At 32.4% G+C, this 17,998-nt stretch overlaps 1 protein-coding gene across 1 annotated transcript; it reads left to right on the top strand.

Moving 5' to 3' along the window:
- The first annotated feature begins 10,848 nt into the window (after positions 1–10,848).
- LOC131874351 (probable pectate lyase 18) lies at positions 10,849–12,919 on the top strand. The gene is made up of 5 exons (XM_059217684.1): positions 10,849–11,015; positions 11,447–12,077; positions 12,278–12,381; positions 12,492–12,630; positions 12,713–12,919. Exons 1-5 carry the CDS (start codon positions 10,849–10,851, stop codon positions 12,917–12,919), a joined length of 1,248 nt encoding a protein of 415 aa, XP_059073667.1.
- Positions 12,920–17,998: the final 5,079 nt, after the last annotated feature.

Below are 17,998 nucleotides of genomic sequence, written 5' to 3'. Positions count from 1 at the left end.
TATATTATCTCGATTGTCACTTAAAAACATTTCTTAGGTAAATCTCACAAGAACTGCAATATATAGATAGGAAATAGTTGAATTTATGTTCATACCGGTAATTCAAAAAACTAATTTATGCAAATGTTTCTTGAAACTATGAACACACCCGGTGTAATTGTATACGACGCAACTAAATATATTCACTTGCATGGGGAATTATTAACCTTTTAAGTTAATTATGTGATTGTAGATTAATTTTATATTATACATGTCTAATTTGTAACTCTAGACCTTATCTATCACAATATATACTTTTTCTCTTTGATTTGCTAGATTCTATACTCCTCATTGATTATTAAGGACTTGGTATATTTATAACTACATCATAAAGATAGTGAAATAATCAATGGTCATGTTCTCCTACTCCCTTAATTAGAATAATTTTTTGATTGTGATAAAGATACTTAGATGTTGATTTTGATACAATATTTTTATTCTATTTAAAGTTCCAAATGAAAATGTTCATAAGTTCATTCTATATACGAATAAGTCAATGATTGCTTAATGGTCAATTAATGTCTTTAAATTTGAAGCCCTGCTAGATAATTCCATGTTTTACAAACTCAACTCCCAATGACTATGAGGAAAGAGGAGAATTTTAAAATTTGAAACAAATTTATTTTTCCTTAAAATTCAAGCCAAGCAAGATCAATCCTCAATGCTACAAAAATGGTCCGTTGTAAAAAGATATATAATACAATGATCATGGGTAAATGTATGCAAATATAGGACAAAAAATAATGGGAATGCATGAATATAAATATAGGTAGGATATAGATAAGGATGGATATATATTGATGTATGGAAATAGGAGTAGGAGAACATAGATTGAAATTAGGGAAGGTGCCAAACTTATTAAAAATGGTTTTTGCATGCCAAAAATATTTTTTCTTTCTAGTGACTGAAAAATGAGTTTCTAATGCAAAATTTAAAATGGCTCCTGTAAAAGTTTTTAAATTTTAACATTTGATTTCTAATTTTGTCCTCCAAGCTTTGATGTTTTTGAAAAAAAAGTCAATTGTGACTTTATCCAACCTTTTGGATGCTTTGGAAATGTTGAAAATTCTGCCAAAATTACCTAAATGCTACAATCACGCAAACCTCCCAAGAATATAACTATGCAAAGTAGATTATAGGGATGCTTATTCTTTTGTTAAGTTGTACTTATTATTAGGGCTATGCAAGGATGTAGGAGAAGAGAATACTTGGTTTTTTAATATTATAGCTATCAGTTAGTCTCAAATCTATAAAAGCCAGATATTAAAATTAACTGTACTAGACAACAAGTTCCAGTACCATGTTAGATTCTTTGGGAAGTGACAATCGGGCTAGAATCTCGTGTCTGACCTAGATCATGTGCAACTACAGTTAATAGATAATCGAATATCAAATAGTAGAGCCAAAATCTGAAATGAAAGAACAATATAGACAATGCAAGAGAACTTGAGAATACTCTTCATACGCTCACCAAGCTACCAATAGGTGCATTAACTCCTACTACCCATAAAATATGGGAAGTTTTACCTACTTGATAAATGTCAAAATATGTAGCATAACCTCCTTAAGTGAAGATAGAAAAGAAGTTATAATTAGTGGCATAAAAGCCAAAAGAGGGTGAGAAAATTAATTACCCTATAACCTACTAAAGGTAAGAACAAACTTGTGGTTATGGAAGGAGGCACAACAAGCCAAAAGGGAGTGTGTGACTCAATTACTCATGTGTTAGAAAGTGGTACATGTAGATTATGTATTTTTCCATGTTTATTCACATTAACCACTCCTAATAAACCAAAGAAAGATTAAATAATATTTGTAGGAAAAAGAATAACGCCTAACAACTACTATGTGGTAAAAGGCAAGGTTTCATTAGCATATAAATTGAAGCAATACTTATATGGTGTCCAATGATCTCCAAAATTATGGTTTCAAAAGTTTAATTCATATGCTATGTATTATAATCTAGTGTATTTCCTAATTATGTTGGTTGCCTATATAGTTGGTCAGATATTGGACTTTGGTTTTGGTGGGGTTGGTTTTATGTACTAGATGGTAGTCATCGAGGTGCCGATAATTGTTTCTTTTTTCCCCTATTTTTTGTGTTATGTTGTTTATAGACTTTACTTTCTACTGTATTGGGCGTTGGGCCCCTTAGCAACTATTTAATTATTAAAAATTAAACTTTATGATGGTAATCAATCTCTTTTTATCAATTTATGCATAGATCATTTGTTGATATTTGGTAACAATGAATGGATGATTAGAGATATGGTATATAAAATTTCAATACATTTCAACATAAACAATTAGGGGTTCCTATATGCATCCTAGGCATTGAAAAGAGAGAGAAATAAGAAATGTTTGATTGGGATAGACTAAGTATGTTGAATTTGTGTTGTAATATTTTAGTATGCAGAATTATATGCTAGTAAATGTTTCTATTTTCTTGGGTACTAAGTTATTAGTTAAGTAATATATACGTCTTCACCGTTAAATGTAGAGTATATATTGCATGTTCCTTACACTAGTCTACTTCATATTCTAATTTATGTTATATTTTACATAAAGCTAGACATTGGTGATGTAATGGGAGCCTTGGGATTATTATATGGCTAATATTGGCATAGAGCATTGAACAACAATTAAGAGAGACTTAAGGTGAATGCAGAACACTATAAATTATTATATCTTCTACTATGGTGATTACTCACAAGGGATTGTTGACTTAGATTTGACAGGAGATGTAGATCATAAAATATCTACTAGTGGCTATTTCTTTAGCCTATTTAGTGTTTCTATTACTTGAATGAGCAAGTGATGGGTTGTAGTCATTTATCCATTGTAGAGGTATAGTACATGACAATTAGTAATGCCTGTAAGGAGGTGAGTTGGTTTTAGAGTTTTTGTTGAATTGTTGGCCTTATTCAAGCAATAGTTTAAACTCAATGTGAGAGTCAAGGTGTCATTAGCTTGGCCAAAACCCAATTTTTTGTGTATAAATGAAGCATATAGATGCACAATACCATTTTTCTCATCACATGGTGGAGGATAGTGGATGATGATTGAAAATGATGACTCTTTGGTGATTGTTTTAGATGATTTGATGAAGCATGTAAGCACAAATAACATTAGATGGTGTAATAAATATAATGGCCTCATAGTCCTTAATACTTAGATGCTAATATTCCCTTTATGCTTTTGCAAGGTATTTGAAATAAGTGGGAGAATTCTAGAAAACCATTGTCTCAACCATATTTTGTTCATATCTAATTATTTAATAGTTAAATTTTACATGTATTTTTGTTATCACTGTTAGTGTGTGGTATGTTTCTACTATCATATTCGTGTTAGACTTGTACCAGCCACTTAGAATTGGACAAGATCTAACCTTATAGTTCTATATCAAAGGTAAAATCAGCTAAATTATGCAAGTCGCTTGGAAAAGAGGGGTATATTAACTTGAATGGCCTTCCTAAAGGTCCTTAATTTTGAACTTTTACCAAATAAGTGAGTACCAGCAATCGAAATTTGACTACTTCAGCATCGTGATTATTTCATTATGCATGCTTGCCTTCCATCCCCAACTAATAAATATACGCAGATTGGAGGACGTGCATGAATTTACTCATGAGATTTCATGGTCTACATTACCGTCACGCACGGAGTGCATTGGACTATTATTTTTATTCCTTTAATTCTTCTAAGCATACTTTCATCAAGATTTTATTTGCTTTTGGAAACGAGGTTGTACTAGCCTTCTAGCGTACAAATAATGTAATGGCCCCATGCAAATTCGTGTGGCTGCAAAAACTTTTCTTTTTATTTAAAAACTACATTTAGATTTGTGATACGAAAATAATTTTAGTTGATGAGGGATGGAGGAGACCACCAACTATAAGGAAATGTGGATCCCATGTCCCACGACGAAGTCAAAAGCTACATGTGCTATATGGAGTTCGTTCTAATCTTTTATCATCGAACAACATAGCAAAAACAACCATGCGGAACAGATTGTTGTAAAATCCATGTGCCTTTTTTTCAACACACAAGAAATTTGTTATTTGTGAAAAAGCATGGAGATACTCTTCAAGTGTGCACACATAACATCGAGAGTCGGCCTTAATTAAAGTTTGACGTAGATGGTCAATGTCTCATACCCATCTTGACTATGACCAGTTGAATTGTTGCAAAGCATGTTGTGAGGTCGGTATTAAGCTTCTTTGTATTTACCAAATTTAAAGAATATAAACTAGAGTTGGATTTAGTATAGTTGGCGCGCTATATTTTATGGAGGTTGCAGAGGAGCTGGTGATGCTTGGTAGGATATCAGGCCAGTGGTAGTAATGGGACTTCTTTTTCTATGTGAGACGCATGATATCCTTGTAGTTCTTGGGCTGCCTTAGAGATCTGGACGTGGCAACAGGTTCTTGTTGAATTGGCCTTCAAAATGTAACAGGCTATTCAGTTATTTATGGACTGGGTACGGGAATGGAACCTCTGTGCTATCAGGGTCAGTCGGTTTGAGATCTATGGAAAGATTTCATTAGAAGTAAAACAACAGACATGAAGGATGAAAACTGGGTTGTCTTAGATAGTTAATATAGTAATCTTATTTGGCTATGTCTGGGAAATTTATTGCTCCTCAATGTTGTACATGAATCCTCTACAACCCCTTTTTATAAAGTTAGGAAAGTTGTACCACACCATATCGTTGGTGAACAAGCATCTTCTATGTAAGTAGTATTATTTGAGGGTGGTTGATATGGATTAAGTTGTTGAGCACTTTAATTCATTTAACACTATTGTAAACAAAAGATGGAGGAAGAAGTTATAGGAATGGTCTTATGACATTCTTTTCTACACATATGGAGCAATCTATTGATGAACATTTGAAGCACTACTTTAAATTTTGTGCTTGATGAGGTAATATCTTCTCTTCTCCCAAATGGTCTTTCATAGAAAGAATAGTACAAGTGGCATAGCTTTCTTTATCGGTGATAGCCTTATATCATGGTTGAGCTAAAACAAGGATTTTGTATCTTAGTCTATGGTAGAAGCAAAATATATTGCAATAGTTTCTTGTTGCATTTAGGTTTTATAGATAAAAAAAGACATTGTAGCAGATGGAGATTGAATTTGAAGAACCCATGCCAATCCTTTGTTACAATACAAGTACTATAAACATTTCAAATGATTGGGTAACACATTCACGGAAAAACCCATATCTCAATTAAGTATCACTATCTAAGAGAGAAGGTTGCAAGGAAACAAGTGAAGATAGAATATGTTGAAACAAAGGAGAGATCATTACAAAACCTTTTCGAAAGGAGACAATTTAATATCTTGGCTAGAATTTGGTAGTGGTATCGCCCCCCTCTTAAATGAAGGGGAAGTTAGTATATGTTGAGGAGGAGTGTTGACTCCTCACTGCAAGTAGTCTTGGTGGTATTGTGAAAAAAATTACAAAAGGTATTAGTAGATTAATTTTTCCTTGAAGACCAAGAATCAAAGTGGATATTTGTCATTGATGTCAAAGTGGGAGAAAGGAAGCCAAAATTCTACACCATTTGGGGAAGAAAGGATTGAGAGAGAGAGAGAGAGAGAGAGAGAGAGAGAGAGAGAGAGAGAGAGAGAGAGAGAGAGAATGAAAGTCCAATTACAAGAGCACAAAGCCAAACTTGAGAAGAATGAAAGTCCAATTACAATGGAAGCAAATTTTCTACACAAGGGGAGCCCCTAATTTCCATTACAAGGAGTATTTTATTAGTAGCATTTTTCATGTTTGGAACCAATGACAAAGGAGGAGATTGTTGAAATTTATATTTTCATTAATGTCAAAGGAGGTAGTTAAGGTTTTTGTATAAATTATCATTATGTTACCCTCAATATCCAGTTTTCAAAAATTACAATAATTTTAATTAATATTATGTCATATCAAATAATTATTGATTTAGATAAATAGAGTCAAGTTATGTTAAATACATCATTCAATATATTATGTCAGTAGTATCATCTTAATCAATTTTTTATTGTTGAAGGATTTGGAAGTATTTGTGATGTGTATATGAAGTTCATTCCTCAAAAACTATATCCACTAGCACATTATTTTATACCACATTCTACCATAGTTATATTTTGAGGCTTGTATGTTGGAAGATAAATAAGGCTACACACAAAGACAAGTCTATTCAAGGTGCAAAGGTGGAATTCAATAACATGAAAAGTTAGGGTCAACATTATGCTCATAGAGATCACTTCACAATATATTATGAATTTTTTTATGAATGGGTCAAATTATAGCACTATGAACCAACTATAGGAAGCATGTGAAAGTGTACTAGGACCAACTAATTATTTTTCGTAAAGAATAGCATCATCCAACTCTTGAAGTAGCATGTTGGATCTTGGTTTAAGCCTTTTATATGTTTGGTCTAAAGTATGCATGTGTCAAATGTGTGAATGTTGTAAATAAGTTATAAGATGAGTTGTGATTATATATAATGTAGGGATGTATAAGTGTAATTGGATTCATTTAAAGAGTAATTCTTGCTAGTAGAACTAATAACCATCGCAAAAGTTGTGTAAGTTGTCAACTAAATTTTAGGTTAAGTGGGCAAAATCAATTGAAGGTCTCATGCACTTTGAGAGGGTTGTCAAAAGTTGATTAGATCAAGGTGACCCTAAAGCTTCATCCTTGAAGATCTGCATATCATATCTTTCATGTACTATTATTGTATTTAAGGTTGGCACCTCATGATTATAGTTGGTGTTCACTTCTTAGACTCAAGGATTGGTGTCTCCTATGGGTTGATGCATACAAAATATTATAAGTTTATTATTTAGTTTATGAGGCTAGATTTGCATATTAGATCCAAGAAGCTTTTCTCACCATGGTTTTCCCCTTAAGTTTCTACATAAATCTAGTATTATTTTGTGTTGATGTCCTCTTATCTTATCTTATTAGTTTCTGTGATGTTTGGAGAAGTTATCAAGGGTAATTAATTTGGAATTGGTGTCTACTGATTACCATTCTCTTAGTGTCTATGTGTGATTAACGCACATAATATATGCATTCTATTAAGAACAACAACCACTATTTCTTTTATTTTCATTGAAAAGAACTATCTAGATTTCCTTGGAAATGACCTTCTATTTATGTCACTTTGTGCAATCTTCCTTTATTCATAATGTATCTTTGTTCAAGACAAAAATCAAATCCGTGTAGCAGTAACAAGTTATCCTATATTGTCTAACAATGTAGAAGTTTATTGGTTATTTTGGATAGTTTAAAAATTTGGATTTATAAGTTTTGAATTTCATAAATACGTTTCCTTTGTAATAATTCTTTGAAGTAATTTAGAATGATATTTTTGTAATAAAATTTAGCTATTAATGAATTGTATTTGAATACATTAACTCACACTTTAATTATAATCATTAGCATATTATTACTCATGGATTTGTTTAGGTCAACCCAAGAGTATAGCCAGTAATCCTTAGCTTGACTAAATCCATCCATTGATTATTACCATTTATTTATAATTAGATTAGTAGTAGATCAATAAAATAGATATTTATTTATATATTAATAAATGCATAGAGTAGCATATATCAATATAAGAATGCAAGTAGTTATTAAGAGAATTTAAGTAAGAGGTGTAGAGATGTTATTAAAGCTTAAAATTTATTAAGTTATAGCTTTAAACGTATAGAAATAAATTCATTAGTCAACAATATTAAACTTGAATATATTCTTTCTGTATATCTTAAGATGAATAAGTTATTATTTGAATGCCTCTACAATACTTTGTTTAGATTAAAAATAGAAAGACTTTTTAAAATCACAAGACTAATATATAAAATAGGATAATAAGGATAGTAATGAAAGAAATGGACTCTTGGGTCAAGGGTAAGATGTAAGCCCTTATCCCTTACCATATAGAAATAATAAATTTTGTTTTTTATTTTGTGATTGTTGAATATTGAACTCTGACTTAGTGAAAACTCTAATGATAATATCATAGTTTGTTTTTTTAAATGTAAAGGATAAGGATGGAATTTCATATTAATCTCATGTTGACATGTTCATATAGTTTCTTGACTAGATGATAGTTCCTTATCATTAAATGGTTAACCATCTCTAAAGTTTATGACTATATATATAAATATTAAATGGATTTGATCTTATATTTTGATTGTTTGATCATGATAACACTTTTTAATCAAAGGAGTGATTAGATGAATATGATATTGAATATTATAATCAAATCTAAGGTAGAAAGTTTATTCTAAGATGGAAAATATATTCTATTGTCAAAATATTTGAACCAATTAGATTTAATGAATGAAACTAAGTTATTTATGATAATCATTTATTATCAATTTATAACATTTTAATGATATAATGTTAGTGAATTTATGCATCATATAATAACTCATGAATTAGTTTTTAAGTATATCATTTAGAAGATTTAATAATGAATTAGCATTTAATATGTCTTTCATGATATCAGGTTAATTAGATAGATTGATAGTTACCTTTTCTTTTGTACTCTTATACATGTGTTTGTATGAGTTTTATACTCTCAAGATCATGTTTAGACAAATCTTGTTATTGGTATTCTTATGTACTAATGTGTTTGAAATCAATTTTGATGCTAAATTTAATTATCAAGAAGATAATACTTGTTAGATGCTTCTATTTTCCTATGACTACTTTGTATACTTGTGCATTCAATTCTTGTTTGTGTAAATGGATGGTGCTAAACATGGAGAACCATATAAGGATTGAGTATCACCCTCTATATATCTATCAACAAATGACTTAAAAAGATGCATTGGGAAAAACATGTTTTATCAAATTTTAATATTATACCATGCTACTACTTTTGATCATTTAAAACTCATACTCTTTGCCATATCATAATATTGTTATATTAGCATGTGTGTGCACGTGCACACACGCACACACACAAACATAGAGAGACAGAGAGAGAGAGAGAGAGAGAGAGAGAGAGAGAGAGAGAGAGAGTATATCATGCTACATAGATTCCATCACTCCTACTTGTTTAAGATTTCTCGACATCTTTGCGTTGGGCCAGGTATTCTTCATGCCAAGAAGAGTTTCAGGGGAGTGTAAAGATTTGTGGTTGGGTAGATATGTTCTTCGATGATGCTCTCACCCAATGTGTGCTTGTTGGAGATAGTGTCTCGTGAGTTCCTGTTAGGGTTACCTTAATTTTTGTACTCTTTGTAATTGACCTTTTGAAGCTATGTAAAGGAAATTGTTTCCTTATGATAGGGCTTGTCAATGGCTTTTGTACTTAAACATCATGTTTCCATTCTAATATATTTGAACATGTTATTTTAAATGTTTTAGAATAATGCTTATTTTATGCTATATCATTATTTTAATAATATGGAGGTCCTTATAGTTTGAAATTATTATTGTCTCAAAACATTAAAAAATATCAAAATTGACACATTACTAAATCATGTGAATGGACATTGATATATTCAAAGCAATTTCACTTGTATTTGGGTTTGCTTCATGTAAGATAAACAAATTTACCAAATATTTAATATATTTTCCATGTCAGTACATGTAAGAGGCATTTTAATAATTTATTATTTTTGTATTTATAATTTAATAACAAGTCATCTAGTGTAAAATTGTTGTAATAATAAGAGGTGGTAGAAAATTTCGATAGAATTTATGATATAAGGACTCATGTTCAACTTTAATATTATTTTATGTGGCATGGAAAGTGAGATGTCTACTTCTAAAAATGGTTTACAAATCCAATCACATAGAACTATTTGGACTTTTGTTGATGCTGTTTAAATGATTTTTATTTGATAAAAATATAAATCTCACATAATTAATTACTCCATCTAATAGTAAAAAACTATAAGTATTAAAAAGCTTTCTATTATTCACAGCTCCTTTTTATAAGTAAGATCTACACAATTAGAAGTTCTAGAAATGAATGATCTTATTAGATCAAAATAAATATGTCTATTATACCTAATTATCCTCGTGACGTCACACATAGCAAATAAAACTCCAATTATTTTCACTTCGACCTATTTTTCTCTAAAATAATCATCCATTCATTATGTTTTATTGCGTTAACATAAAGAAGTTTATCCTACAAATATACATTTACAATCTATTAAGTTTCGATATGTTAGATTCTTTGGAATTCTAATTTTTTCCACGATAAAAAAAATGAAGAGCGCGGGAACCATGTGAGCGCGGGAACAACATGCGAGAATTTTATACCAAACTTGGTCGCCCATCCCCGTGCAAATTACGGAAGAGGAATGTCATTTATAACCAAAGACAAACATACTTGTGGGCCATATCACCTTTGCCAATGTTTCTCATGTTTTAATGTGAAACCCAAAGAAGTGTTACTACTGAATAACTCAATGGAGTCACCATGGAAAGCAGAGACGGATAAAATGCCGCGTCCACCACATCCATGAAAGTTTCTATATCTATGTTTTTCAAATAGATTTGGAGAAAACTCTCAATTCAGAAAAACGTCGGAGTAAACATTCTAAGAAACGTTGGAGGAATGCTCTATCACATCATTACTCACTATTGTTTATGAGTCAAGCGCTATAGTCATGTGCATTACCACCGTAATAATCGCACGGAGATAACGTGCACACAACAATTTTTCAAACGTCGGGGTCAAGATTCCCCCTTCTCTACAGATTTTGCACATGATGATTTTGTATATAAGATAGCCCAAAGCCATAGCATGTAATACAACCATTGCAGGTTTTCTCCTATCCAAAATGGCGAGCAGACAAGCCTTACAGCCATTGTTTCTTCTTCTTGCTGTCTTTTTCATCAAGTTAGTAATGGTGGAATCAATAAGAACCCCCTCCAATATGACTAAGGCTGAGAATAGTGATAAATATCATGTTGAGAAGCCGGAGCTTGTAGTTCAAATGGTAGAAAGGTAACCATTTCGCCTTTCAGATGATTTAGAAATTTTAGAGAATTTATTTATGGTAGTATAGAAATGAAATCCAATATCTTATTGAATTTAGTACATTAGTATGAAATCTTAAATGACAAGGTTTATTATAAATGTTCTATTTATTCTTATGCTGTTCCTCGACGTTTTCTTCACTGTAATTTCTATAATACTATTCTTGTAACTGTAGTTGGTATGCAGCAGTTATAGAACAAATTTCTATCACCCATATCATCATGCCATTGGATAATTAACAATTGTCGTCGTTGAGACAGATTCAATGAAAGAAAATTCACTACAGAAAAGATATTTAAGTCAGTTCAATTAAGAGAATTTCAAAGTCCTCGCATTTTTTTATAGCTAGCATATATTACAGACAGTTGAGATTATTTACTTCAAGAACTATTGTGCAGGAGTTTAAATAATTCGAAAAGAAAGCTGAGCTCGTGCGAAACGGGGAACCCCATCGATGACTGTTGGCGTTGTGATCCTAACTGGGTTAACAACCGAAAGAGACTGGCTGATTGTGCCATCGGATTTGGCAAAAACGCCATTGGAGGTAAGAATGGCAGATTTTATATAGTTACAGATCCAAATGACGATGACCCGGTCAATCCTCGACCTGGCACTCTGCGGCACGCTGTTATTCAAACCGAACCTCTCTGGATTATTTTCCAAAAAGATATGGTTATTCAGCTCAAGGAGGAGCTTATCATGAACAGTTATAAGACTATTGATGGTAGAGGTGCCAATGTTCATATAGCAAATGGAGCTTGCATTACAATTCAGTATGTGACCAATATTATCATTCATGGAGTTCATATCCACGACTGTAAACCTGCGGGAAACACAAATGTTAGGAGCTCCCCGACACATTATGGGTTTAGAACCAAGAGTGATGGAGATGGGATTTCCATCTTTGGATCAAGCGCAATTTGGGTTGACCACTGTTCATTGTCAAGTTGCGCAGATGGATTGATCGACGCCATCATGGGTTCCACTGCTATAACCATTTCAAACAGCTTTTTCACTCACCATGACAAGGTGCTCAAAACTGCTTTTTTGGTCTTCCATAAATATACTTTTCTTTGAAATTAGGTTTCACAATTGTATTTTTTATCCGAGGATTTTAGGGTAGGGTATTAAAAGCCTATTACTTGACTTGAACGAAAAAAATGTGAGTATTTATTAAATTGTCGATAGAACGCTATTTCTCAAGTCCAATATTTATTGGCTTTTTCCAGGTGATGCTCCTAGGACACAGCGACGCCTACACCGAGGACGTCAAAATGCAAGTAACAGTTGCTTTCAACCACTTTGGAGAAGGGCTTGTTCAACGTATGCCCAGGTGTGAATAGAATTTTGTAACAAACTGTATTCCTTGCACAAAGACCACGAATATACAGCTTGCTGAAGTTTATTTGCTCAAGTCTTTAAGATATTAACGTTATGATGCAGATGTCGACATGGATACTTTCATGTGGTGAACAATGATTACACCCACTGGGAAATGTATGCAATCGGGGGAAGTGCAAACCCCACCATTAACAGCCAAGGCAACAGATTCCTTGCTCCTGATTATCGATTCCACAAGGAGGTAAAAGACCTGTACATCTCATGTCTCTTATATCTTTGGTATTCAACGGTTGTAGTCTAGTTATAGTATGGGTAATGTGCAGGTTACAAAGCACCAAGATTCAACAGAAGGCAACTGGAGATCAGTGGGAGATCTTATGTTAAATGGGGCATTCTTCACACCATCAGGGACTAAAGAATCCTCAAGCTATGCCAAAGCTTCGAGTATGGCGGCAAGACCTTCCTCTATTGTGGGCTCTATCACTGCAAGTTTGGGTGTTCTCACCTGCAGAAAAGGTTCCAGCTGTTAGACCAAATGCGTGCATTATAGACAAATTCTTAGGAATCCCTCAATTCTGTTACTTTGCAAGCATGAGCACACGGAATGAGGCTTCTTAGTTATTTTAGTTTTGTTTGCCGAGACTCTCTTGTCATCTTTCACTAAAGACGAATATATGGAAAATATCGAATAATATTTTTCTCAAATTTGAAGTGTAGTGGTAGAACGTCAAGCCAGTGTTTGTTTATATTATCTCGATTGTCACTTAAAAACATTTCTTAGGTAAATCTCACAAGAACTGCAATATATAGATAGGAAATAGTTGAATTTATGTTCATACCAGTAATTCAAAAAACTAATTTATGCAAATGTTTCTTGAAACTATGAACACACCCGGTGTAATTGTATACGACGCAACTAAATATATTCACTTGCATGGGGAATTATTAACCTTTTAAGTTAATTATGTGATTGTAGATTAATTTTATATTATACATGTCTAATTTATAACTCTAGACCTTATCTATCACAATATATACTTTTTCTCTTTGATTTGCTAGATTCTATACTCCTCATTGATTATTAAGGACTTGGTATATTTATAACTACATCATAAAGATAGTGAAATAATCAATGGTCATGTTCTCCTACTCCCTTAATTAGAATAGTTTTTCGATTGTGATAAAGATACTTAGATGTTGATTTTGATACAATATTTTTATTCTATTTAAAGTTCCAAATGAAAATGTTCATAAGTTCATTCTATATACGAATAAGTCAATGATTGCTTAATGGTCAATTAATGTCTTTAAATTTGAAGCCCTGCTAGATAATTCCATGTTTTACAAACTCAACTCCCAATGACTATGAGGAAAGAGGAGAATTTTAAAATTTGAAACAAATTTATTTTTCCTTAAAATTCAAGCCAAGCAAGATCAATCCTCAATGCTACAAAAATGGTCCGTTGTAAAAAGATATATAATACAATGATCATGGGTAAATGTATGCAAATATAGGACAAAAAATAATGGGAATGCATGAATATAAATATAGGTAGGATATAGATAAGGATGGATATATATTGATGTATGGAAATAGGAGTAGGAGAACATAGATTGAAATTAGGGAAGGTGCCAAACTTATTAAAAATGGTTTTTGCATGCCAAAAATATTTTTTCTTTCTAGTGACTGAAAAATGAGTTTCTAATGCAAAATTTAAAATGGCTCCTGTAAAAGTTTTTAAATTTTAACATTTGATTTCTAATTTTGTCCTCCAAGCTTTGATGTTTTTGAAAAAAAAGTCAATTGTGACTTTATCCAACCTTTTGGATGCTTTGGAAATGTTGAAAATTCTGCCAAAATTACCTAAATGCTACAATCACGCAAACCTCCCAAGAATATAACTATGCAAAGTAGATTATAGGGATGCTTATTCTTTTGTTAAGTTGTACTTATTATTAGGGCTATGCAAGGATGTAGGAGAAGAGAATACTTGGTTTTTTAATATTATAGCTATCAGTTAGTCTCAAATCTATAAAAGCCAGATATTAAAATTAACTGTACTAGACAACAAGTTCCAGTACCATGTTAGATTCTTTGGGAAGTGACAATCGGGCTAGAATCTCGTGTCTGACCTAGATCATGTGCAACTACAGTTAATAGATAATCGAATATCAAATAGTAGAGCCAAAATCTGAAATGAAAGAACAATATAGACAATGCAAGAGAACTTGAGAATACTCTTCATACACTCACCAAGCTACCAATAGGTGCATTAACTCCTACTACCCATAAAATATGGGAAGTTTTACCTACTTGATAAATGTCAAAATATGTAGCATAACCTCCTTAAGTGAAGATAGAAAGAAGTTATAATTAGTGGCATAAAAGCCAAAAGAGGGTGAGAAAATTAATTACCCTATAACCTACTAAAGGTAAGAACAAACTCGTGGTTATGGAAGGAGGCACAACAAGCCAAAAGGGAGTGTGTGACTCAATTACTCATGTGTTAGAAAGTGGTACATGTAGATTATGTATTTTTCCATGTTTATTCACATTAACCACTCCTAATAAACCAAAGAAAGATTAAATAATATTTGTAGGAAAAAGAATAACGCCTAACAACTACTATGTGGTAAAAGGCAAGGTTTCATTAGCATATAAATTGAAGCAATACTTATATGGTGTCCAATGATCTCCAAAATTATGGTTTCAAAAGTTTAATTCATATGCTATGTATTATAATCTAGTGTATTTCCTAATTATGTTGGTTGCCTATATAGCTGGTCAGATATTGGACTTTGGTTTTGGTGGGGTTGGTTTTATGTACTAGATGGTAGTCATCGGGGTGCCGATAATTGTTTCTTTTTTCCCCTATTTTTTGTGTTATGTTGTTTATAGACTTTACTTTCTACTGTATTGGGCGTTGGGCCCCTTAGCAACTATTTAATTATTAAAAATTAAACTTTATGATGGTAATCAATCTCTTTTTATCAATTTATGCATAGATCATTTGTTGATATTTGGTAACAATGAATGGATGATTAGAGATATGGTATATAAAATTTCAATACATTTCAACATAAACAATTAGGGGTTCCTATATGCATCCTAGGCATTGAAAAGAGACAGAAATAAGAAATGTTTGATTGGGATAGACTAAGTATGTTGAATTTGTGTTGTAATATTTTAGTATGCAGAATTATATGCTAGTAAATGTTTCTATTTTCTTGGGTACTAAGTTATTAGTTAAGTAATATATACGTCTTCACCGTTAAATGTAGAGTATATATTGCATGTTCCTTACACTAGTCTACTTCATATTCTAATTTATGTTATATTTTACATAAAGCTAGACATTGGTGATGTAATGGGAGCCTTGGGATTATTATATGGCTAATATTGGCATAGAGCATTGAACAACAATTAAGAGAGACTTAAGGTGAATGCAGAACACTATAAATTATTATATCTTCTACTATGGTGATTACTCACAAGGGATTGTTGACATAGATTTGACAGGAGATGTAGATCATAAAATATCTACTAGTGGCTATTTCTTTAGCCTATTTAGTGTTTCTATTACTTGAATGAGCAAGTGATGGGTTGTAGTCATTTATCCATTGTAGAGGTATAGTACATGACAATTAGTAATGCCTGTAAGGAGGTGAGTTGGTTTTAGAGTTTTTGTTGAATTGGTGGCCTTATTCAAGCAATAGTTTAAACTCAATGTGAGAGTCAAGGTGTCATTAGCTTGGCCAAAACCCAATTTTTTGTGTATAAATGAAGCATATAGATGCACAATACCATTTTTCTCATCACATGGTGGAGGATAGTGGATGATGATTGAAAATGATGACTCTTTGGTGATTGTTTTAGATGATTTGATGAAGCATGTAAGCACAAATAACATTAGATGGTGTAATAAATATAATGGCCTCATAGTCCTTAATACTTAGATGCTAATATTCCCTTTATGCTTTTGCAAGGTATTTGAAATAAGTGGGAGAATTCTAGAAAACCATTGTCTCAACCATATTTTGTTCATATCTAATTATTTAATAGTTAAATTTTACATGTATTTTTGTTATCACTGTTAGTGTGTGGTATGTTTCTACTATCATATTCGTGTTAGACTTGTACCAGCCACTTAGAATTGGACAAGATCTAACCTTATAGTTCTATATCAAAGGTAAAATCAGCTAAATTATGCAAGTCGCTTGGAAAAGAGGGGTATATTAACTTGAATGGCCTTCCTAAAGGTCCTTAATTTTGAACTTTTACCAAATAAGGGAGTACCAGCAATCGAAATTTGACTACTTGAGCATCGTGATTATTTCATTATGCATGCTTGCCTTCCATCCCCAACTAATAAATATACGCAGATTGGAGGACGTGCATGAATTTACTCATGAGATTTCATGGTCTACATTACCGTCACGCACGGAGTGCATTGGACTATTATTTTTATTCCTTTAATTCTTCTAAGCATACTTTCATCAAGATTTTATTTGCTTTTGGAAACGAGGTTGTACTAGCATTCCAGCGTACAAATAATGTAATGGCCCCATGCAAATTCGTGTGGCTGCAAAAACTTTTCTTTTTATTTAAAAACTACATTTAGATTTGTGATACGAAAATAATTTTAGTTGATGAGGGATGGAGGAGACCACCAACTATAAGAAAATGTGGATCCCATGTCCCACGACGAAGTCAAAAGCTACATGTGCTATATGGAGTTCGTTCTGATCTTTTATCATCGAACAACATAGCAAAAACAACCATGCGGAATAGATTGTTGTAAAATCCATGTGCCTTTTTTTCAACACACAAGAAATTTGTTATTTGTGAAAAAGCATGGAGATACTCTTCAAGTGTGCACACATAACATCGAGAGTCGGCCTTAATTAAAGTTTGACGTAGATGGTCAATGTCTCATACCCATCTTGACTATGACCAGTTGAATTGTTGCAAAGCATGTTGTGAGGTCGGTATTAAGCTTCTTTGTATTTACCAAATTTAAAGAATATAAACTAGAGTTGGATTTAGTATAGTTGGCGCGTTATATTTTATGGAAGTTGTAGAGGAGCTGGTGATGCTTGGTAGAATATCAGGCCAGTGGTAGTAATGGGACTTCTTTTTCTATGTGAGACGCATGATATCCTTGTAGTTCTTGGGCTGCCTTAGAGATCTGGACGTGGCAACAGGTTCTTGTTGAATTGGCCTTCAAAATGTAACAGGCTATTCAGTTATTTATGGACTGGGTACGAGAATGGAACCTCTGTGCTATCAGGGTCAGTGGGTTTGAGATCTATGGAAAGATTTCATTAGAAGTAAAACAACAGGCATGAAGGATGAAAACTGGGTTGTCTTAGATAGTTAATATAGTAATCTTATTTGGCTATGTCTGGGAAATTTATTGCTCCTCAATGTTGTACATGAATCCTCTACAACCCCTTTTTATAAAGTTAGGAAAGTTGTACCACACCATATCGTTGGTGAACAAGCATCTTCTATGTAAGTAGTATTATTTGAGGGTGGTTGATATGGATTAAGTTGTTGAGCACTTTAATTCATTTAACACTATTGTAAACAAAAGATGGAGGAAGAA

The sequence above is a fragment of the Cryptomeria japonica genome, chromosome 3 (assembly GCF_030272615.1).
Source record: "Cryptomeria japonica chromosome 3, Sugi_1.0, whole genome shotgun sequence".
NCBI classification, from domain to species: domain Eukaryota; kingdom Viridiplantae; phylum Streptophyta; class Pinopsida; order Cupressales; family Cupressaceae; genus Cryptomeria; species Cryptomeria japonica.
This window is presented reverse-complemented; position numbering and strand designations above follow the sequence as displayed.

What these genes read in the sequence shown, in the direction of transcription:
- LOC131874351 (XM_059217684.1), top strand. Translation starts at nt 10,849, where the DNA reads ATGGCGAGCAGACAAGCCTTACAGCCATTGTTTCTTCTTCTTGCTGTC. An exon ending in GTAGTTCAAATGGTAGAAAG is followed by an intron (nt 11,016 to 11,446) that starts GTAACCATTTCG and finishes ACTATTGTGCAG; the next exon opens with GAGTTTAAATAATTCGAAAA. An exon ending in CTTGTTCAACGTATGCCCAG is followed by an intron (nt 12,382 to 12,491) that starts GTGTGAATAGAA and finishes GTTATGATGCAG; the next exon opens with ATGTCGACATGGATACTTTC.